Genomic DNA, 21,303 nt, shown 5'->3' with positions numbered 1-21,303 from the left:
CGATCCCGAGCGTGGTGCTGGCCATCCACCCCCTCGTGTGCCGTTCCGTCCTTCATAGGTGCTGCTACTAGCTAACAGCACTTGCCCCAACAGTCTGGTTAAGGCTATACCAGGGGGATCTTTGTCTTTGTGGAATGCTCCTCGCAGGGGACTTTGCCATCCTGCTCAACACGGGACTGTCTGTCCGGGCTGCCCTGGGGCTGAACCTGCTCAGTGCCCTCACCGCGCTCGTCGGCTTCTACATTGGGGCCTCCGTGTCGGAAAACGAGATGGCCATGCAGTGGATTATCGCCTTTGCAACGGGCATGTTCCTGTACCTGTCCATCAACAACATGGTGAGTGCCATTCTCTCGTCTGTGCAGGGCACCGACAGATCGCAGTCACTGGGACTCCGTGAATAGTAGCAGCAACAAAAACTGCCTATCCTGCCTACCTCTCTCTGATGTAACTCTCGGCTGTCTTTCTCACCCCGTGTCCCCCTCTCCTCCACTCCCACCTCGTGTCTCTCTTCTCAACTCCACTCTCGTCTCCACTCAAACCCCGTGTGTCCACGATCATCTCCGCGTTTATACACTCTCCCCTCGCATCTCTCCATCCCCACTCTCATCTCACACGTCTCCTCGTATCTCTCTCTCTCCTGTCTTTTTCTCACTTCTCTCGCCTCTCCACTTTCTTCAGTGTCCACGTCGCTGAGTCGTAGGGATGCGTTTCCTCTAACGGTGCACTTTGCTCCCTTCGCAGATCTTCGAGATGAAGCGATCCCACGTGGACCGGCCCTGGCTCCTGCTGCTGTTGCAGAATCTGGGATTGTTCCTGGGCTGGGCGTGCATGCTGCTCTTGGCTCTCTACGAGGACAAACTCCACTTTTAATACTCAGCTGACAGACAGCCTCTCACCAAACTCACACACGCGCGCACAAAGACAAAGATCCCCCGTGTAGCCTTAACAGACTGTTGGGGCAAGTGCTGTTAACGAGTAGCAGCACCTATGAAGGCCGGCATGGTACACGAGGGGGTGGGTGGCCAGCACCACGCCCGGCCGCCTTTGTCTCCCCAGTGGCGATGTTTACTACACACCGTACCAGGCACTAATTTGAGGCTGAGTCGACCTAGGAAAGGATGCCCCGGGACCGGTTCAGATAATCGTCACTGGTGTTGGCCGTGATCAGGAATCGAACTCGGGTCGCCGAGTGGGGAAGGACAGACGACCCGGGCTGTTTCACGGTTGATTCTCCTGCACGTTGGAACCACAAACCCCCGAGAATGGAGAACGGAGTACGCGACACCGCTGGCCCACGTGGCAATGACCGAGTTCGCAAGCTGTCACAGTGCATCCATTGCCTTGAGGTCATTTTTATTAAATCCTTTATATTAAGTTCACTTGCTTGCTTGCTTGCGCGCTTACGACCGTGCAAATCTTTCAGTCGGTTTTTTAACCCACTTCCCGTGATCCAATCGAGCTGACATTTTGCACACAGACTCGTTGTGCGTGACAATTTATTTTCGTGAAAAAATTTTTTCCCAAAATTGTACACTTTTTAGGAAAAAATAAATTATATTTAATTACCAATTGCTTAATGGTGGCAAGCAATCATCTGACCCATAGGTGGCAGCCATCTCAAGCCAGAGGACGAGAGGACTCTAGCCGCCACGCATATAAAGGATTTATAGTGAAAAACTTTGTTTTTACGGGTTAATTTTTTACACAATGGTGTTGCGTTTCAAACCTTCTCTTATTGTTCTCTGTCCACAAAAGATTGGGGAAATCTTTGTATTTTTTCAAGGCTCACTTCTTCCGATGAAGCTTTGCGAACGATGAGAACGTAAAATTTTGATGTAAAGCTTTCGTGACTGCAGGGATTCATATTCTTGGTTCTTTCGGTAAAGTCACGTAGAAGGGAAACAATAAAAGAATAAAAATATAAAACAATAAAATCACAGGGAGAAAATTTCAAATTTTCTTGCTGTGGTTTTCACACCTGATGATGATTGCTTGTGTTGCAATCGAAACATCGTGATAATTTTATTGTTTTATATTTTTATTATTTTATTTTATTGTTTCCCTTCTACGTGACTTTACCGAAAGAACCAAGAATATGATGAGAACGTTGTCAACCATCGCAAGAGAGCGCAACTGTGAGCCTGGGCATATCCACATCACATTACACTGACGGTCATTTCGGTAAAATTCTCTCGCACACTCAAGCTCGTATTCACGCATCATCTCACGGTACTTGTTGACATGACAACGTTAAGACACATGCATGAGTCTCATCCGTTCCAAGTCAATAGAAATACCATAGAGTACACTACAACATCAAATGCAAATCTGTGTGTGCTTAAAACAGGTCGTGGACTACACTGACAATACATCGAGACGCAATGCAGCGCATGCCCCCGGTATTGCTGATCTACAAAGATCCCCCGTGTAGCCTTAGACTGTTGGGGCAAGTGCTGTTAGTGACCAGCACCTATAAAGGCCGGCACAGCACACGAGGGGGTGGGTGGCCAACACCACGCCCGGCCGCCTTTGTCTCCTTAGTGGCGATGTTTACACATCGCACCAGGTACTCATTTGAGGCTGAGTCGACCAAGGGGAGGCCTAGTACCGGTTCAGATAATCGTCACTGGGTGTTAGCCGTGAGCGGGAATCGAACCCGGGTCGCGAAGATGATAGCGCAGTGCGCTAACCGCTACACCACCGCTCCCCACACACACAAGACACACAACACACACGACACACACACACCCACAACACACACACATACAACACACACACACATCACACACACGCGCATCAACATGCCCAAACACGCGTCAACACGTCACGGCTCCATCACGTTTTAATCTAGAAAGCGGGACTGTGTATGGCAACGACACGATTGAGGTGTCGCATTTATTAAACTATTGAAAATCATGATATTGACTTGCCTAATTTCGCTATTAATAGTCCGAGGACAACCGTAGGAGGCTTCAAAGTCGACACTTGTCCCGGTTTTAACTGTGGAAAATGTGGCAACCCTGCCACTCCGCAACTCACCCACTCACACTCTCACCAACTCACTCCTTCATGAATTCATTCATGAATTAGCCAAGCCTCTGAGCAACTCAACCATTCGCACTCTCACCAACTCACTCCTTCATGAATTCACTCATGAATTAGCCAAGCTTCTGGGTAACTCACCCACTCACACTCTCACTAACTCACTCCTTCATGAATTCACTCATAAGTTAGCCAAGCATCTGAGTAATTCACCCACTCACACTCTCACTAACTCACTCCTTTATGAATTCACTCATGAATTAGCCAAGCCTCTGGGCAACTCACCCACTCACACTCTCACCAACTCACTCCATCATGAATTCATTCATGAATTAGCCAAGCTTCTGAGTAACTCACCCACTCACACTCTCACCAACTCACTCCTTCATGAATTCATTCATGAATTAGCCAAGCCTCTGGGCAACTCACCCACTCACACTCTCACCAACTCACTCCATCATGAATTCATTCATGAATTAGCCAAGCTTCTGAGTAACTCACCCACTCACACTCTCACCAACTCACTCCTTCATGAATTCACTCATAAGTTAGCCAAGCCTTTGGGTAACTCACCCACTCACACTCTCACCAACTCACTCCATCATGAATTCATTCATGAATTAGCCAAGCTTCTGAGTAACTCACCCACTCACACTCTCACTAACTCACTCCTTCATGAATTCACTCATGCATTTGTAGTGACAAGGTCTGCAGGCATTAAACACTTATCACAGGTCATTAGGAGTGTGGGAATAACCATCAGATAATCTGACGATTTCAATTCATGACAAAATGTATTCATTGGGTGCCAAAATGTTAGCGGACACCCATCTTATATCTTATATATAAAAGTAATTTTTTGTCTGTGTGACTTTTATATATATGATTATGAGCGCTAAACGGGATCATCCGTGTAACAAATGAAATGAACGTCAACTCTAGTTCAGAGCCCGAATCGCAGAGCTCTCAAAGGGAACGCCCAAGATTCTCCAGCAATACAATCTCAAGACACCCATTGTCTGCCACGGAACAAGCGGCCTCTGAGAAGCGACGTCTCACAGATGGTCACCGGTGCTTCGCGTTGTGACTTGGAGAGAAAAAAAACTGACGCTGGTAAATCGATCGGCAGAGTCAGCGAGACAATGCACCTCAATATTCTTGGGTTTTTTCGGTAAAGTCACGTTGGTAAAAAATTAATAAAAGTAAAATAAAAATCACGACGTTTCGGAGGCAACACAAGCTTCCGTCTTCAGGTGGCACAGTCACAGCACGATAGCTGTATCAAGTGAGTGAGATTCCAAGAAAACAGTCCTATATATACTGGTTGAGGGTGGGAGGAGCCACGGTAGGCCCTGGATATTATTTTTGTGAATAATAAAATAAAAATCCAGGGCCTACCTTGGCTCCTCCCACACCTCAACCAGTATATATACAAGGACTGTTTTCTTGGAATTTCTATTACTTGATACAGCTATCGTGCTGTGACGGTTCCACCTGAAGACGGAAGCTTGTGTTGCCTCCGAAACGTCGTGATTTTATTTTATTTTACTTTTGTTAACTTGAATTTTTTTACCTACGTGACTTTACCGAAAAAAACCTAAGAATATGAATCATTGCAGTCACGAAAGCTTCAAATCTAGAATGCACCTCAAGCCAGCACCCCCCCCCCCCCCCATCTCCACTAACGCGCACTGCTCACGACGCAGACCGGGCTGAGCGCCCTGGGACTCCCGTCTGTAGGAGATGTTCATTGAAAACCTCGGGGCTGTGACGAGGAGGCGGCTGATAATTGTTTTGTACCCTTCTATCTGGCAACAAAACTGAAACCTTTTTTTTACAAGGAGTCATGTTTGCATAGACCACAATACCTGCAATCATAATGCAAACAAAAAACATAACTCTGATAATGTATGCACTGTCCTTGAAGTTGATTGGTCCACACCCGAGACAGCTTTCCTTAGAGCCTAGTCTCACATGGGTTGGACCAGAAGACGCCAAAAGGTGCACAACTCAAAGACAATGCACCATCAGAGTATGAGAGCTCGGGGTAAGCATTTACACCATTGGAACCTCATTTGCCAGTAAAAAAATTGATAATTGTTTTTTTACCCTTCTATCTGGCAACAAAACTGACACCTTTTTCAGGCTGTGATTGCTGCGGTGCGGTCGAGGCTGATGGTGACCACGAGATGACCACGATGCTGGCATTGGGACACTCGTTGGCCACCGAGGGTCACCCCCCCCCCCCCCCCGGTCGTGGGGACTGACGGCGAAGCCTCCCTCGTTGATGCTAACAAATGATAACTCTACTTTGTGGACTTATTAACATCTCCCCTGTACGTTTGTGTAACAAGAAATCTTTTCTAGATTTGAAGCTTTGGTGACTGCAAGGATTCATACTCTTAGGTTTTTTTCGGTAAAGTCACGTAGGTAAAAAATAAAATAAATTTATATTTTTTATCTACGTGACTTTACCGAAAAAAAATCTAAGAGTAATACAAGAAGATGAATCCCTGCAGTCACGAAAGCTTTAAATCGAAAAGTAATACATCTTTTCATTTTACAAATAACGATTTATTAACCGAGTGGTTGTACGCATAAAATAGCTGATGGAGCGTTCATAATGAGAAAAAAAATATTTTGCCTTACAAATTCGTCGTTTGCGTTTGGAAATTCCAGGGTGCCTACTGTCCAAATACATTTCACAATCTGTATTTTGTTTGCGTGGAATCCGAATGTGAAAATGAGGCCGTGGCTGATGGGATGTCTATTTTGGTTGGGGAACAGACATAAGGAGGTGGTGTCTGTTGCTTTACCATGTTTTACAACCATTGTCGAGACACACAAAGTATTTGCACAATTTAGCGATGATTTTATCGTGTAAATCGACCTCGTTACTTTCCTTGAAAATCACTCGCAACATGCCAAGGCGAAGACTGCTACAGCAGAAAGCTTTCCAGGTGAATAAACCACAATCGAGACCCCGATGCCAAACATGTTTCTCACTTAAAAAGGGGCAGATTTATTCCCACATTTCATCTCAACTTGAAAACAACGTGGTGCGAACAACTTTCCACTCAAGCTCGTGAGTGAGACGCTTCAACGTTACGCACTCACTCCCACCACCTCCTCCCTGCCCTCACGCCAAGCGATCTCCGTCCATCTCCACCACTCCTCTTGGCCACTCATCTACAGCCGACTCTCGGTTATCCGCGTTCATGACGGGGAGGACGCCCCGGGGATATAATTCAAAATCGCGGATAATCCAAAAAGTATCAATTTTCCATGGATCTCTATGCCAAAAAAACCCACTACTAAAGATAAAACATTATTTTGAAGTAAAGAAAATGTTATTCTTGGTTCTTTCGGTAAAGTCACGTAGAAGGGAAATAATAAAATAATATAAATATAAAAAATAAAAATTCTCACGACGTTTCAACTGCAACACAAGCAATCGTCATCAGGTGTGAAATTCACAGCAAGAAAATGTTATGATTGCTTGTGTTGCAGTCGAAACGTCGTGATAATTTTTATTGTTTTATATTTATATTATTTTATTATTTCCCTTCTACGTGACTTTACTGAAAGAACCAAGAATATGAATCCCTGCAATCACGAAAGCTTTAAATCAAAAAGAAAATGTTGTTTGTTAATGAACAAAATAATTATTTCAAGTAAATAATCGACTGATCGACGCGCGTGCTCAGTGACGGAATTTTCCTGCTCCCACACAGATGACTCAGCCCACCAAGTGGACAGCAGCAGAGCCACGCCAACCAACATCAATCAAACTCCGCCCACTGTTGTAAATAACTGCAACTACTGTACTGTAGAGGCGATCACGTGGCTTTCGGATTAACCAGAGCACATATGTGTTCGGTTAGAGCACCGTGTGACTTGTAATGAACCTTTCCAAGAATAACAATGTGTAACAGTTTCGATTTAAAGCTTTCGTGACTGCTGGGATTCATCTTCTTGGTTCTTTCGGTAAAGTCACATATTGTATTTTATTGGTTTATTTTCATTATTTTATTATTTCCCTTCTACGTGACTTTACCGAAAGAACCAAGAAAATGTGTAACAGTGTTTAGATTATTAATTGGGGCTTAAGGGAAAATCCATGAGTTATTAATTTATAAAAAATCTCAGGTGCGCAGTTAATCCTCAAATCGGATAAATTGCACACGGATAACCGAGTCTACTGTACCTCCCTGTGCCCCAAGAAAATCATCATCATGCGTCGTTGTGGAGCGTATAACGGGGAACAAGCAGACGGTACAACTCAGTTACACATCTGTCCCTTCACGGAAAAGGTTGTTCAGCACATCCCATCAGCCACACGGCCTTCTCGGCGGCATCGTCGAAAATAGATGGCACCGGCTGTTTAGGGGATAATGTCGATCTACCATCTCACAATACATCCTCTGCATCCAAGCGGGAATCGATATTTTAATCGGCAGCGAGAGGCTGTTAAATTCAGCACAATGTCAATTTAAAAAAATCGAATTTTGAATCGTGATCCCGAATATCAATAATTAATTTCACGGGAAGGTGGTAGAATCGTTACATTGTATAAAAATAAATCGTGGGTTTTCTTAAAAGTAAATGCTACGCTTGGGCTCGGGGAACATACGATAACATTCTACATAAACAATACAAAAGAGATGGTACAATTGAAACAAAAAAGTTATATTCTTTACTTGAATCAAGATACCAAACTGTGACAATGCCTGTCAGTCCTGGCCGTGGCGAATGGTGACGGGTCTGAACGTGCTGCCCGTGTCGCCCGCACAGCGCCCTCAAACAGCTGCAGCAGTTGCAGCAGCAAGCTGCAGTCGCGTGCCGCGCTGGCGTCTCCCATTGCTCCGCTGCGATGCCTCTTCACTTAAACTTCCGACCTCTCCCACCCGAACCCTTGGCAGCCTTGGGCCTGCTGTTCCTCAACCTCTCGTTGCGCGCCTCCGGGGTCCTGAACCTCGCCCCCGCACCTCCCCTGTCCCGAGAAGAGCCCCTCCCTGGACTCCCACCACCACGACCACCACGACCACCATCACTGCCACGACCACTACCACCACGACCACCACGACCACCACGACCACCACGACCACCACGACCACCATCACTACCACGACCACCACCACGACCACCACCACGACCACCAGCGGGCCGCTGCCCTCTGCCTCTCTCGCCCTGCATGCCACCCCTGCCCCTACGAGCGAGCCCTCGGTCGGCGCTGCCCCCGCGTCCACTCCCAAAGCTCCCACCCCTCTTCCCGCCGCCACCCGTCCCACCCCTCCCCCCGGCGCGGCCCCTCGCGCTTCTGTCGTAACCGCGGTTGGGAGTTCTTTCGTGCGAAGTTTTTCGTCTCTTGGCTGGGAAGAGATCTGTGAGGAGCACGGAGGGATAGCGAGAGAGAGAGAGAGGAACACTTTAGAAAACGCAGGGCGTGCATCGGGTGCCCACCACTGTGGACGTGCGTGTTGACCTGCGGTGTCTCACGCTCGTCAGAAACCGTGTCGAGCTTTGAAGTTGCGTGTGAAGATGCCGTCTGATATTTTTTGAACACATTCGCACACGTGGGAAGAAACACAAACTTCTCAGGCCAACAGCACGAGGGATTCACATTCAAACAAAGTGAGAGTGCAGAGCCAAAGCGTTGGCGTCTGAATCCTCAACAGGAAGAACGCCAATAGACCACACACAGTTAAACGCCGACTGTGAACGGCGTGGTCCAATAAAACCTGTCGCCGGGTAGGCAGGGTCAGATTAATGTTCTTGTAAGGCCCTAGGCACTTGTGTTAAGTCGGCCTTCAGAGATAATTGTCAACAGTTGTTACTGCAGATGCCCCACGTCACGACCACCACCGCTGTCACTCCGCTTGTTTCACGCGGCACTTTGTCCAGCGGCTGGACAGATGTCATTACTGTTGACGCGTTCAATCTTTAGTCTGTGCACTCATTCGATGGAAAGTGTGCTGCGTGCCACAGATAAGCAGATGTCATTTAAAATTATTGAAAAAAACACAAGGTCAGCTTAAAAATGTTAGAAGCAAAAATGTCTTCAACAATTTTTTCCTACGATTATCATATCGCATGACGCAGCTTTAAAAGGATGCCGCGTGGTGAGCGCCAAGTTGCTTTACTTTCGTTTAAGCTTAAAGATTTGCTTGAGTGTTATTTTACAGTCAAGCAAATCGATGCCTCGTTAGCACTGCCAAGTAATTGCAACGAGCAGCCAACAAATGGAGTGGCATAAAGAATGAATGAGTGCGAAAAACACCATTTGAAGAAGTTACTGCTAATTTTGTAATAAAAAAAATCGAGAGATTCATCTCCGGTTTTAGATTTGAATCTTTCGTCGTTTTGGAGGAAACCTCCAAAACGTCGTGATTTCATTTAGTTGTTTTCCTTTACTTTATTGTATTGATTGTTTTACCTACGTGACTTTACCGAAAAAACCAAATAGTATTTATCTCCGGTCTTTATTTCTCACACCTTGTGAAAAAAAAACGAATGACATTGACATGACTCTGCCTCTTTGTATATACACCTTTTTTTTATCTTTGCTATATAAATATATATTTATTCAAGAAGATATCTTGGTTAAATTTTTTATCACACAAACAACAACAAAATTATTAAATGTTTGTTTGGTAGGCCGTTTAGTTTTCGTAGGCACCAAGCACAGTGCCTCCTGGGCACTCGGGGGGGGGGGGGACCCCAGTCAGGCTGAGCGGGTCTGTGCGCCCCGGGCTCAGCGCGTGACCAAGCAACGCGCGCGAAGCCCCTCACATCGCGGGCAGCGCGCAGAGGACGGGCGCCTCCACGCGCGACCACCTCCCGCGGTCCCGCGAGTGCACCCGGCGCGCGTCTTCCCCACCCACCTGCGTCGGGTTCCTCCCCGACCGCTTGCCGGTAGAACTCTGCCTCGTCATCCTCCTCCTCCTCCACGTCGCCGCCGCCGCCGCCCGGCTTCCCGGACGAGCACGGGTCCTCGGCGTCGCTGTCCGCCTCCTGCACCTGGGACAGCTTGCGCTTCATGCCGGCCAGGCTGCGCAACCTGCAGCAGCGGTGGCAGCAGCAGCAGCGGTGGCAGCAGCAGTGGTAGCAGCAGCAGTGATGACAGCAGCAGTGGCAGCAGCAGCAGTGATGACAGCAGCGGTGGCAGCAGCAGCAGCGGTAGCAGCAGCAGTGGTAGCAGCAGCAGTGATGACAGTAGCAGTGGCAGCAGCAGCAGCGGTAGCAGCAGCAGTGATGACAGTAGCAGTGGCAGCAGCAGCAGTGGTGACAGCAGCAGTGGCAGCAGCAGCAGCGGTAGCAGCAGCAGTGATGACAGTAGCAGTGGCAGCAGCAGCAGTGGTGACAGCAGCAGTGGCAGCAGCAGCAGCGGTAGCAGCAGCAGTGATGACAGTAGCAGTGGCAGCAGCAGTGGTGACAGCAGCAGTGGCAGCAGCAGTAGCAGTGGTAGCAGCAGCAGTGATGACAGTAGCAGTGGCAGCAGCAGCAGTGGTGACAGCAGCAGTGGCAGCAGCAGCAGCAGCGGTAGCAGCAGCAGCAGTGGTGGCAGCAGCAGCAGTGGTAGCAGCAGCAGCAGTGGTAGCAGCAGCAGTAGCAGCAGCGTTGGCAGCAGTAGCAGTAGCAGCAGCAGCAGCGGTGGCAGCAGCAGCGGTGGCAGCAGCAGCGGTGGCAGCAGCAGCAGTAGTAGTAGCAGCAGCAGCGGTGGCAGCAGCAGCAGCAGCAGTAGTAGTAGTAACAGCAGTGGTGGCAGCAGCAGCAGCAGTGGTGGCAGCAGCAGCAGTAGTAGTAGCAGCAGCGGTGGCAGCAGCAGCAGCAGCGGCACCATCGTTAGCATTTTGGATGTCACAAGCAGAGTGATTCCCTCTCCGGGCAACATTAAAAGTGGCTCCTTGCTCAAAATGGCACTGGGTGGATGGTGTGTGGTAGGCATGGTGTGTATACAGGGTGTGTGGTAGACATGGAAACACGGCACCAGCACAGGGTGTGTGGTGCATGGTGTGTATACAACGGAGGGTGGAGGAGCGACGCTCACAACAACGAGCGGAGCGCCGGGTGGCTAAAGCACAGCAAGTTGGCACAGTAGGGGGCACAGGTGGTGCATCAGCCAGTCATCTCGGCCATCTCGGTCAGTCGACCCGTGGCACCTGCTGGGTCTGCCCCGTGACCTTCTGCCAGCGGGCGTTCGACACTTCACGTGGCCTCAAGGTGCACATGGCCTGGCACAAGCGTCGTGGTGACGTCACCGCCACTTAGTGGCGAATGGCGGTTGTTGTTGTTGTATACAGCAGTGTGTGGTAGACATGGTGTGTATACAGGGTGTGTGGTAGACATGGTGTGTATACAGGGTGTGTGGTAGACATGGTGTGTATACAGGGTGTGTGGTAGACATGGTGTGTGTACAGGGTGTGTGGTAGACATGGTGTGTGTACAGGGTGTGTGGTAGACATGGTGTGTGTACAGCGGTGTGTGGTGCATGGTGTGTACAGGGGTGCGTGGTGTGTTTCCCTGTGCTGGAGGTGTATGGTTCTGTGCTTGCTCACCGGTTTTTCTCACGCTCGTCCACTTTGCGCATCACGTCGTCCTCCTGCCGGCGCCGTCGCTCGTCCTTCAGCAGGAGCTTGGCCTCGCGTCGACGCAGCATCTTCGCGAGCTCATCCTCCGACTTGTGCTCTGCACAGAGACAAATACACGCGCGCGCGCGCGCGGGCACACAGATCGTTATCCAGGACCGTGGCTTGGAAGTTCCCGCTTTAAGACAAATTCGGGTTCAAGGGTTCACGTTGGGAGCTCGACAGAGCGAGGAACGAGCGGACGCGTCGCTTATTTGTTTCTTGTTCTCCCAACTCGGCGTGTTCGCCGCAAGCTTGTCGCGATGCACCGCACGACCCCCGGACGGAAACACGGCGCTCCCTCGGACGCGGAGGCACGGGGGCGCGAGTAGCGGCGAGTCGCGTCGCCAATCCGTGGGATGTCGGCACGGCGCGATGGCGTCGCGCTTACCAAACTCGTGGAACAGGACCTTCCCCTCGCACAGGCCCTCCTCGATCTTGATCAGCTGCAGAGTCATTCGGGGACCGATCTGTAGGCAGGAACAAAAAAACAAAGATCCCCCCGTGCGGCCTTAACACACTGTTGAGGAAAGTGCTGTTCGTGAGCAGCAGCTATGAAGGTCGGCACACGAGGGATTGGTCTGAACCAGGACCGGTTCACATAACTGCTGCTGGTGTTGGCCGTGAGCGAGAAATGAACTCTGGTGGCCGGGTTCATAGCGCGGCTTGCTAACCGCGACGCTACCGCTCCCCAACTGGGCAGGCACGCACACACACACACACGGTCACAACGACAAAAACCGCCATTCACCACTAAGTGGCGATGACGTCACCACGGCGCTCGTGCCATGCTAGGCGCACGTTGAGGCCACGTGAAGAGTCGAAAGCCCGCCGGTAAAGCGTGGATCAGGCTCCATCAGCACGTACACAGACACGCATGCACACAGCGCCACACTCTCAACACAGAAGCAAGCCGATAACAACGCACGTAGCGCGTTAGCGCCACCAGTAGGCGGGGACGCAAATAAAAAGTTTGATTGAGCGTGACGAGCGGCGAGAACGGTTTCACCGACGTCGTCGCCAACGACGGCAACCAACGCGAACTAACCCCCAACACACACAGAGTGACCCCCAGCACACACAGAGTGACCCCCAGCACACACAGAGTGACCCCCAACACACACAGAGTGACCCCCAGCACACACAGAGTGACCCCCAACACACAGAGTAACCCCCAACACACACAGAGTGACCCCCAGCACACACAGAGTGACCCCCAACACACACAGAGTGACCCCCAGCACACACAGAGTGACCCCCAGCACACACAGAGTGACCCCCAACACACACAGAGTAACCCCCAGCACACACAGAGTGACCCTCAACACACAGAGTGACCCCCAGCACACACAGAGTGACCCCCAACACACACAGAGTAACCCCCAGCACACACAGTGACCCCCAGCACACACAGAGTAACCCACAACACACACACAGTGACCCCCAGCACACACAGAGTGACCCCCAGCACACACAGTGACCCCCAACACACACAGAGTGACCCCCAGCACACACAGAGTGACCCCCAGCACACAGAGTAACCCACAACACACACACACAGAGTGACCCCCAGCACACACAGTGACCCCCAACACACACAGAGTGACCCCCAGCACACACAGAGTGACCCCCAGCACACACAGAGTGACCCCCAGCACACACAGAGTAACCCCCAACACACACAGAGTAACCCCCAGCACACACAGAGTGACCCCCAACACACACAGAGTGACCCGAGCACACATAGAGTGACCCCAGCACACACAGAGTGACCCCCAGCACACACAGAGTGACCCCCAGCACACACAGAGTGACCCCCAGCACACACAGAGTGACCCCCAGCACACACAGAGTAACCCCCAACACACACAGAGTAATCAACGTTTTTTGGGTTTAGATCGCGTTATTTATAAATGTGTCGTAACCCTCCACCACCCGACACGGCCAATCAGTAAAAAAAAAAGTGTCACGTTGACAAAAGACAAATAGTTCACTGCTTTAGCCCACCGGTGTGTTGAAGCGTGAAACCACAACATTTACAATTTGAGTACGACGTTTCGCTGGTAATTGCATCCAGCATCATCGGGCAATTCGCCAGAATGGTGAGGCTCTGCTGTCTCCCGTTCTTATATAGAGCAGCAGCAGGGTGACGTCATCATTAACTCATCAGGTGCAAAGATTTGAGGGGGGGGTTATTGTAATTATATACTTGATTAGTAATAAGGCTATTGTTACGATGCGAGTTGTAGATTAGTAATCATTTGGAATGTGTTCTATTGTGATTATGCTACATTAATAATCAGTTAGTGCTTGTTTCCCTTATAAGGAATTGTAATGCATCTTATTTAATAATACGCTTCCAGGCCGCACTAAGCCTACGTGTTAAACTGACACACAGAGTAACCCCCAGCACACGTGTTAAACTGACACACAGAGTAACCCCCAGCACACATAGAGTGACCCCCAACACACACAGAGTGACCCGAGCACACACAGAGTGACCCCCAGCACACACAGAGTAACCCCCAACACACACAGAGTAACCCCCAACACACACAGAGTGACCCCCAGCACACACAGAGTGACCCCCAGCACACACAGAGTGACCCCCAGCACACACAGAGTGACCCCCAGCACACACAGAGTGACCCCCAGCACACACAGAGTGACCCCCAGCACACACAGAGTGACCCCCAGCACACACAGAGTGACCCCCAGCACACACAGAGTGACCCCCAGCACACACAGAGTGACCCCCAGCACACACAGAGTGACCCCCAGCACACACAGAGTGACCCCCAGCACACACAGAGTGACCCCCAGCACACACAGAGTGACCCCCAGCACACACAGAGTAACCCCCAGCACACACAGAGTGACCCCCAGCACACACAGAGTGACCCCCAGCACACACAGAGTGACCCCCAGCACACACAGAGTGACCCCCAACACACACAGAGTGACCCCCAGCACACACAGAGTGACCCCCAGCACACACAGAGTAACCCCCAACACACACAGAGTGACCCCCAGCACACACAGAGTGACCCCCAGCACACACAGAGTGACCCCCAGCACACACAGAGTGACCCCCAGCACACACAGAGTGACCCCCAACACACACAGAGTGACCCCCAACACACAGTGACCCCCAGCACACACAGAGTGACCCCCAACACACACAGAGTAACCCCCAACACACAGAGTGACCCCCAGCACACACAGAGTAACCCCCAGCACACACAGAGTGACCCCCAGCACACACAGAGTGACCCCCAGCACACAGAGTGACCCCCAACACACACAGTGACCCCCAGCACACACAGAGCGACCCCAAGCACACACAGAGTGACCCCCAGCACACACAGAGTGACCCCCAACACACACAGAGTGACCCCCAGCACACACAGAGTGACCCCCAGCACACACAGAGTGACCCCCAACACACACAGAGTAATCCTCGGTACACGGAGCGTGGCTGTCGCAGAGACTCACAAGGAATCACTCCCAGCCCCGAGTGGTTTCCTTGTTTAGAGGGAATGCCGCCAGGCAGCGCCAAGTCAGGAGTGACGTGGCAGCACGGACCGGAGTTATTCTACAGTCCGTCAAGGCCGCACGGGGAATCTTTGAAACTAAACTATTTTTCGATTTAAAGCTTTCGTGACTGCAGGGATTCATCTTCTTGGTTCTTTCGGTAAAGTCACGTAGAATGGAAATAATAAAATAATGAAAATAAAACATAATAAAATATTTCTCATGACGTTTCGGCCACAACGCAAGCAGCCGTCCTCAGGTGGAGAACATTCAGACGCTGTCTCCCCGACAGACCTGTTCTCCACCTGAGGACGGCTGCTTGCGTTGTGGCCGAAACGTCGTGAGAATTATTTAATTATGTTTTATTTTTATTATTTTATTATTTCCATTCTACGTGCCTTTACCGAAAGAACCAAGAAGATAAACTATTTTTATTTTACCAGGTAAGGGCCCACTGAGCTATTAAGCTCTTTTTCAGAAGCGACCTGGCCACAGGTGATAGCCCAACCAAGTGTCTTATAGCATGGAAATTGAAAGCAGGCAAATACTCTAAAGGCATGATTCTAAATGTGGAGGGGAAAAACCGGGGTTCCCGGAGAAAATTCCACGCGCCCACGGGGAGAGAGACGCACGCAAACTCCACATATACAGCAGACGTCAGGGTCAGGATCGAACCCACGGCCTCCTGTGTACCAGGCGAGATCGTCAACATCTCGCCACCGTGAATGCGCGTGTAGTTGTGTTGGCGCGCGGACGCGGCCGCATCCATCTCCACCTCTGTGAGCCGCACGGCACTCTGCTGGGCGGCCATGTTTCCGCGGCCCGACAGAGACTGGGGCAGCTCGGTGATGTTGTGCTCTCCATCTACCTCCGCCTCACTCTCAGAGAGGTTGCCTCCCCTGCACGCACGCGCACGCGCGCACACACACACAAAGATCCCCTGTGTAGCCTTAACAGACTGCTGGGGCAAGTGCTGTTAGCGAGCGCCTACGAAGGCCGGTACGACACGCGAGGGAGGGGGTGTGGCCAGCACCACACCCGGCCAGCCTTTGTCACCCCAGTGCTGATCTTAACACACCACACCAGATACTCATTTAAGGCTGAGTCGACCTCTGGAAGGCCCAGGACCAGTTCAAATGTTCGCCACTGTTTAAGCTCGTGAGTGAGAATTGAATTCGGGTTGCCGTCGGGGAGTGCGCCAGAGGTCGCAACCGGGTACCCGATATCCGTACCCTACCCGATACCCGGCTACCCGTACCCGGCCGGGTACGGGTACCCGTTTGCGACCCTGGTGCGGCCGGGTACGGGTAGACCGTGAGTCACTGGTGAGTAACTGTTTGTCACTCATTTCCCAACGTCTCGTCTCTTCTCACAATTCAAGTTCCTAGAATCAACCCACCTGCGCCAGCAACATGGCTTCATCCCAGAGGTCGCAATCAGGTACCCGATACCCGTACCCTACCCGTACCCGGTCGGGTACGGGTAGGGGTACCCGTTTGCGACCCTGGTGCGGCCGGGTACGGGTACGGGTAAGGAATCAAAACCCGTTTGCGACCTCTGGAGTGCGCTCACCACTACGCCACTACTCCCCACACGCACACACAACCCACACACGCGCAAGCACGCTCACCCCACAGGCACAGACCTCGAGGTGTGCCCTACTGCCAGGCCGGAGGCAATCGCAACGAGCACGAACCTTAACAAAAGGTCGCTGATGTCTGAAAACCGCGACATGTTGGGGAATCGCTCCTGCAGCAGCTTCTTCACTCCCTTGCTCATGCCAACAGGGACCACCCTCAAGTTGCTGCGCACACACACGCAAAGGCAAAGATCCCCCGTATAGCTTTAACAGACTGTTGGGGCAAGTGCTGTTAGCGAGCAGCACCTCTGAAGGCCGGCACGACCCACGAGGGGGTGGGTAGCCGGCACCACGCCCGGCCGCCTTTGTCTCCCTAGTGGCGATGTTTACACTGTGTGCAATTACTACTATAGGGTCGGTAGATACTAATATTATAGAGCTTACGTACTATTACTGTAGAGCGGGCGGGGGGATGGTGGGGGGGTAGCGGCCCAGCCCCAGCCTGCCAAGTTGCACACCTCGGCCGGCTGGGCAATCTAGGCGAGGCCGGGGGCTCTGCACGGGACTAGGCCTCACCACTACACTAAGTGAAGTGAGTACTATTATAGAGTCAATATATACTATTATAGAGTCTGTATATACGACTATAGAGTCAATATATACTATTATAGTCGGTATGTACGACTATAGAGTGGGTAGATACTACTGTACAGTATGTGGGTACTGCTACTGTACAGCGGGCTGTGGGGGGGGGGGTATAGCAGCCCAGCGTTGTGTGTGTGTGTGGGTGTCTGTGTGTGTGTGTCTGTGTGTGGGTGTCTGTGTGTGTGTGTGTCTGTGTGTGTGTGGGTGTCTGTGTGTGGGTGTCTGTGTGTGGGTGTCTGTGTGTGTGTCTGTGTGTGTGTGTCTGTGTGTGTGTGTCTGTGTGTGTGTGTCTGTGTGTGTGTGTCTGTGTGTGGGTGTCTGTGTGTGGGTGTCTGTGTGTGTGTGTCTGTGTGTGTGTGTCTGTGTGTCTGTGTGTGTGTGTCTGTGTGTGTGTCTGTGTGTGGGTGTCTGTGTGTGGGTGTCTGTGTGTGGGTGTCTGTGTGTGGGTGTCTGTGTGTGTGTGTCTGTGTGTGTGTGTCTGTGTGTAGGTGTCTGTGTGTGTGTGTCTGTGTGTGTGTGTCTGTGTGTGTGTGTCTGTGTGTGGGTGTCTGTGTGTGTGTGTCTGTGTGTGTGCGTCTGTGTGTAGGTGTCTGTGTGTGTGTGTCTGTGTGTGTGTGTGTCTGTGTGTGTGTGTGTGTCTGTGTGTGTGTGTCTGTGTGTGTGTGTCTGTGTGTGTAGGTGTCTGTGTGTGTCTGTGTGTGGGTGTCTGTGTGTGAGTGTCTGTGTGTGAGTGTCTGTGTGTCTGTGTGTGGGTGTCTGTGTGTGGGTGTCTGTGTGTGGGTGTCTGTGTGTGGGTGTCTGTGTGTGGGTGTCTGTGTGTGGGTGTCTGTGTGTGGGTGTCTGTGTGGCTGTGTGTGTGTGGGTGTCTGTGTGTGGGTGTCTGTGTGTGGGTGTCTGTGTGTGGGTGTCTGTGTGTGGGTGTCTGTGTGTGGGTGTCTGTGTGTGTGTGTCTATGTGTGTGGGTGTCTGTGTGTGGGTGTCTGTGTGTGGGTGTCTGTGTGTGTGTGTGTCTGTGTGTAGGTGTCTGTGTGTGTGTGTCTGTGTGTGTGTGTCTGTGTGTGTGTGTCTGTGTGTGGGTGTCTGTGTGTGTGTGTCTGTGTGTGTGTCTGTGTGTGTGTGTGTCTGTGTGTGTGCGTCTGTGTGTAGGTGTGTCTGTGTGTGTGTGTCTGTGTGTGGGTGTCTGTGTGTGGGTGTGTGTGGGTGTCTGTGTGTGGGTGTCTGTGTGTGTGTGTCTGTGTGTGTGTGTCTGTGTGTGTGTGTCTGTGTGTGTGTGTCTGTGTGTGGGTGTCTGTGTGTGTGTGTCTGTGTGTGTGTCTGTGTGTGTGTGTGTCTGTGTGTGTGCGTCTGTGTGTAGGTGTGTCTGTGTGTGTGTGTCTGTGTGTGGGTGTCTGTGTGTGGGTGTGTGTGGGTGTCTGTGTGTGGGTGTCTGTGTGTGTGTGTCTGTGTGTGTGTGTCTGTGTGTGTGTGTCTGTGTGTGTGTGTCTGTGTGTGTGTGTCTGTGTGTGTGTGGGTGTCTGTGTGTAGGTGTCTGTGTGTGTGTGTCTGTGTGTGTGTGTGGGTGTCTGTGTGTGGGTGTCTGTGTGTGGGTGTCTGTGTGTGGGTGTCTGTGTGTGGATGTCTGTGTATGGGTGTCTGTGTGTGGGTGTCTGTGTGTACGCATCCGTGTGTCTGTGATGGGGAGCGGTAGTGTAACGGTCAGCGCTACGCTGCGCTACGAACCCGAGGACATGAGTTCGATTCCCGCTCACGGCCAAAACCAGTGGCGATTATCTGAACCGGTCCTGGGCCTCCCCTAGGACGACTCAGCCTCAATTGAGTGCCTGGTGCGGTGTGTAACCGTTGCTACTAGGGAGACAAAGACGGCCGGGCGTGGTGCTCGTGTGCAAGTATTCATGTTGAATTTCTTTCGCATTTCTTATGTAGCCAACCGTGCTAATTGGAGGAGCCTTCATAGGTGCTCGCGAATAGCACTTGCCCCAACAGTCTGTTAAGGCTATACAGGGGATCTTAGTCTTTGTTGTGTATGCGCGTGTGCGTGCTTGCGTGCGTGCAGGAGTCTCTTACTAGTGGCGGAAGTCCATGAGCTTGGTGTCAGGGTCGTAGTGAAACAGGACGCAGCGCTTGATCGTGTTCAGCCGGACCTGCCAAAGCACCGAGAACGAGTGACCAATCGGCACGAGCGATCGGACCCCACGGGATCTGCTCATCCTCGTGAGCAGCAGCACGGAACGGCGTGCCACGACTCCCACCATCTCGCAGCACAGAATCCCAGTCTCTCTGCTCGTCCACAAGGAGGACGGGAAGGCGGACAGAACCGGCGCTAACCACGGCCCGAGCTCTGTGGTCCGACATTGCGAGATTTTGGTCGACTCCACGAACGACCGTCTGCACGTGCGGGCCAACACGGGGGGAACCCCTCGGAGGAAACCCCACGCGTACCAAGAGAGGCCCACACTCAATCCCCAAATAGAAGGAACGCAGACGGAGCCCCACTTGCTGCAACGCAAGTCCCTGGCAAGCCAGGAAGTGGTGCCCTCACAGTGTGTGTGTATATGTGTGTATATGTATTTATGTGTGTGTGTGTATTTATGTATTTATATGTGTGTATTTATGTGTTTGTGTATGTTTGTATTTATGTATGTGTGTATTTATGTGTGTGTTTGTGCACAGACTGCCCTACATGACATCATAACAACAGTCTGGACCACTGGAAGGGTTCCGCAGGACTGGAAGGATGCCCTGGTGGTCCCCCTCTTTAAGAAGGGGGACCGTACCGACTGTAACAACTACAGGGGCATCTCACTCCTCAGTGTGCCGGGTAAGGTCCTGGCAAGGATTATTCAAAATCGCCTTGCTAGGCACGCTGAGGAGAGGCTTGCAGAGCCCCAATGCGGTTTCAGGAAAGGGCGGTCCTGCACAGATGCCATATTTTCTGTCCGTCTGCTACAGCAGAGGTGTAGGGAATTCCAAAAAGACCTACATCTCTGCTTTATTGACCTGGTCAAGGCCTATGATACCATCAGTAGGACTGGGCTCTGGGTTGTTCTTCGTGCTTTCGGAGTCCCTGACCCTCTGCTCACGATCATTAAGGACCTTCATGATGGTGAGCGGGCCCGGGTAAAACTATGTGGCCGGGAGTCGGAGCCTTTCCCTGTACACCTTGGGGTGCGACAGGGATGTCCTCTGGCTCCCACATTATTTAACATCTATTTCGACTGCGTAGTTCGTGAAGCCTTCAATAGCTGTACCGGGGGAATTTCCATTTGGTACAGATATAATGGGAGGCTGATCGACGCCCGGGTGCGATCAAGGAATGGCTCCCTATTGGTCAACCACGTTATGTATGCCGATGGTTTGGTAATAGCTGCTCATTCAGACGAGGAGTTGGAGACGCTGCTGCTGAGACTGGAGCGTGCCACTAAGAGGTGGGGCCTTACCATCAGCCCCACCAAATCTAAGCACCTGCCTGGGTATTTTGTACCATCGGACACTCCACCCCCACAACTCCCAATTGGTGATGGGGCAGTCGTGGAGAGAGTGGAGAGTTTCCCATACCTGGGCAGTGTGCTTATGACCGGCTCCAGTTTATCAGCAGAGGTCTCACTCCGAATCAGTCGAGCGGCAATATCTTTTCATCGGTTGCGTAACGCTGTGTGGAAGCTACCTGGTCTGTCGCTCCGCACGAAGCTTCAGGTCTTCTCGGCCACGGTCATTCCCTCCCTTCTCTACGCTTGCGAAACGTGGACCCCCCTAGTGGAGCATCTTTGCCGGTTGGAAACATTTAGGCTGGCCTGCCTACGATCCATCCTGGGTTTAACCAGGCTGGATTGTGTGAGGAGCTCACAAGTCCTTGAAAGATCTGGGCAAAGTCCCATC

General features: G+C 51.4%; 2 protein-coding genes across 3 annotated transcripts in view; one reads left to right on the top strand and one right to left on the bottom strand.

The window, feature by feature from the left end:
* LOC144722363 (zinc transporter ZIP12-like) overlaps nucleotides 1–2,916 on the top strand; it is a 31,847-nt gene extending 28,931 nt beyond the window's left edge. For both annotated transcript variants that reach the window (XM_078600561.1, XM_078600560.1), the window contains exons 11-12: nucleotides 148–335; nucleotides 742–2,916. In XM_078600561.1, the coding sequence (XP_078456687.1) occupies nucleotides 148–335; nucleotides 742–870 (317 nt within the window). In that variant the 3' untranslated portion in view covers nucleotides 871–2,916. The remainder of the gene's footprint in view (nucleotides 1–147; nucleotides 336–741) is intronic.
* A 3,120-nt stretch (nucleotides 2,917–6,036) lies between these two features.
* PPAN (peter pan homolog) overlaps nucleotides 6,037–21,303 on the bottom strand; it is a 28,068-nt gene continuing 12,801 nt past the window's right edge. The window contains exons 6-12 of the mRNA XM_078600559.1: nucleotides 19,492–19,568; nucleotides 16,900–17,007; nucleotides 15,979–16,102; nucleotides 12,061–12,139; nucleotides 11,601–11,730; nucleotides 9,927–10,102; nucleotides 6,037–8,426 (exon numbers count right to left, since the gene is read on the bottom strand). Coding sequence (XP_078456685.1) covers nucleotides 7,924–8,426; nucleotides 9,927–10,102; nucleotides 11,601–11,730; nucleotides 12,061–12,139; nucleotides 15,979–16,102; nucleotides 16,900–17,007; nucleotides 19,492–19,568 — 1,197 coding nt within the window. The 3' untranslated portion in view covers nucleotides 6,037–7,923. The remainder of the gene's footprint in view (nucleotides 8,427–9,926; nucleotides 10,103–11,600; nucleotides 11,731–12,060; nucleotides 12,140–15,978; nucleotides 16,103–16,899; nucleotides 17,008–19,491; nucleotides 19,569–21,303) is intronic.

This window comes from Lampetra planeri, chromosome 14, assembly GCF_965212315.1.
Source record: "Lampetra planeri chromosome 14, kcLamPlan1.2.h2, whole genome shotgun sequence".
Classification (NCBI taxonomy): domain Eukaryota; kingdom Metazoa; phylum Chordata; class Hyperoartia; order Petromyzontiformes; family Petromyzontidae; genus Lampetra; species Lampetra planeri.
The sequence above is the reverse complement of the archived record's forward strand: the minus strand, read 5'-3'. Positions and strand labels throughout refer to the sequence as shown.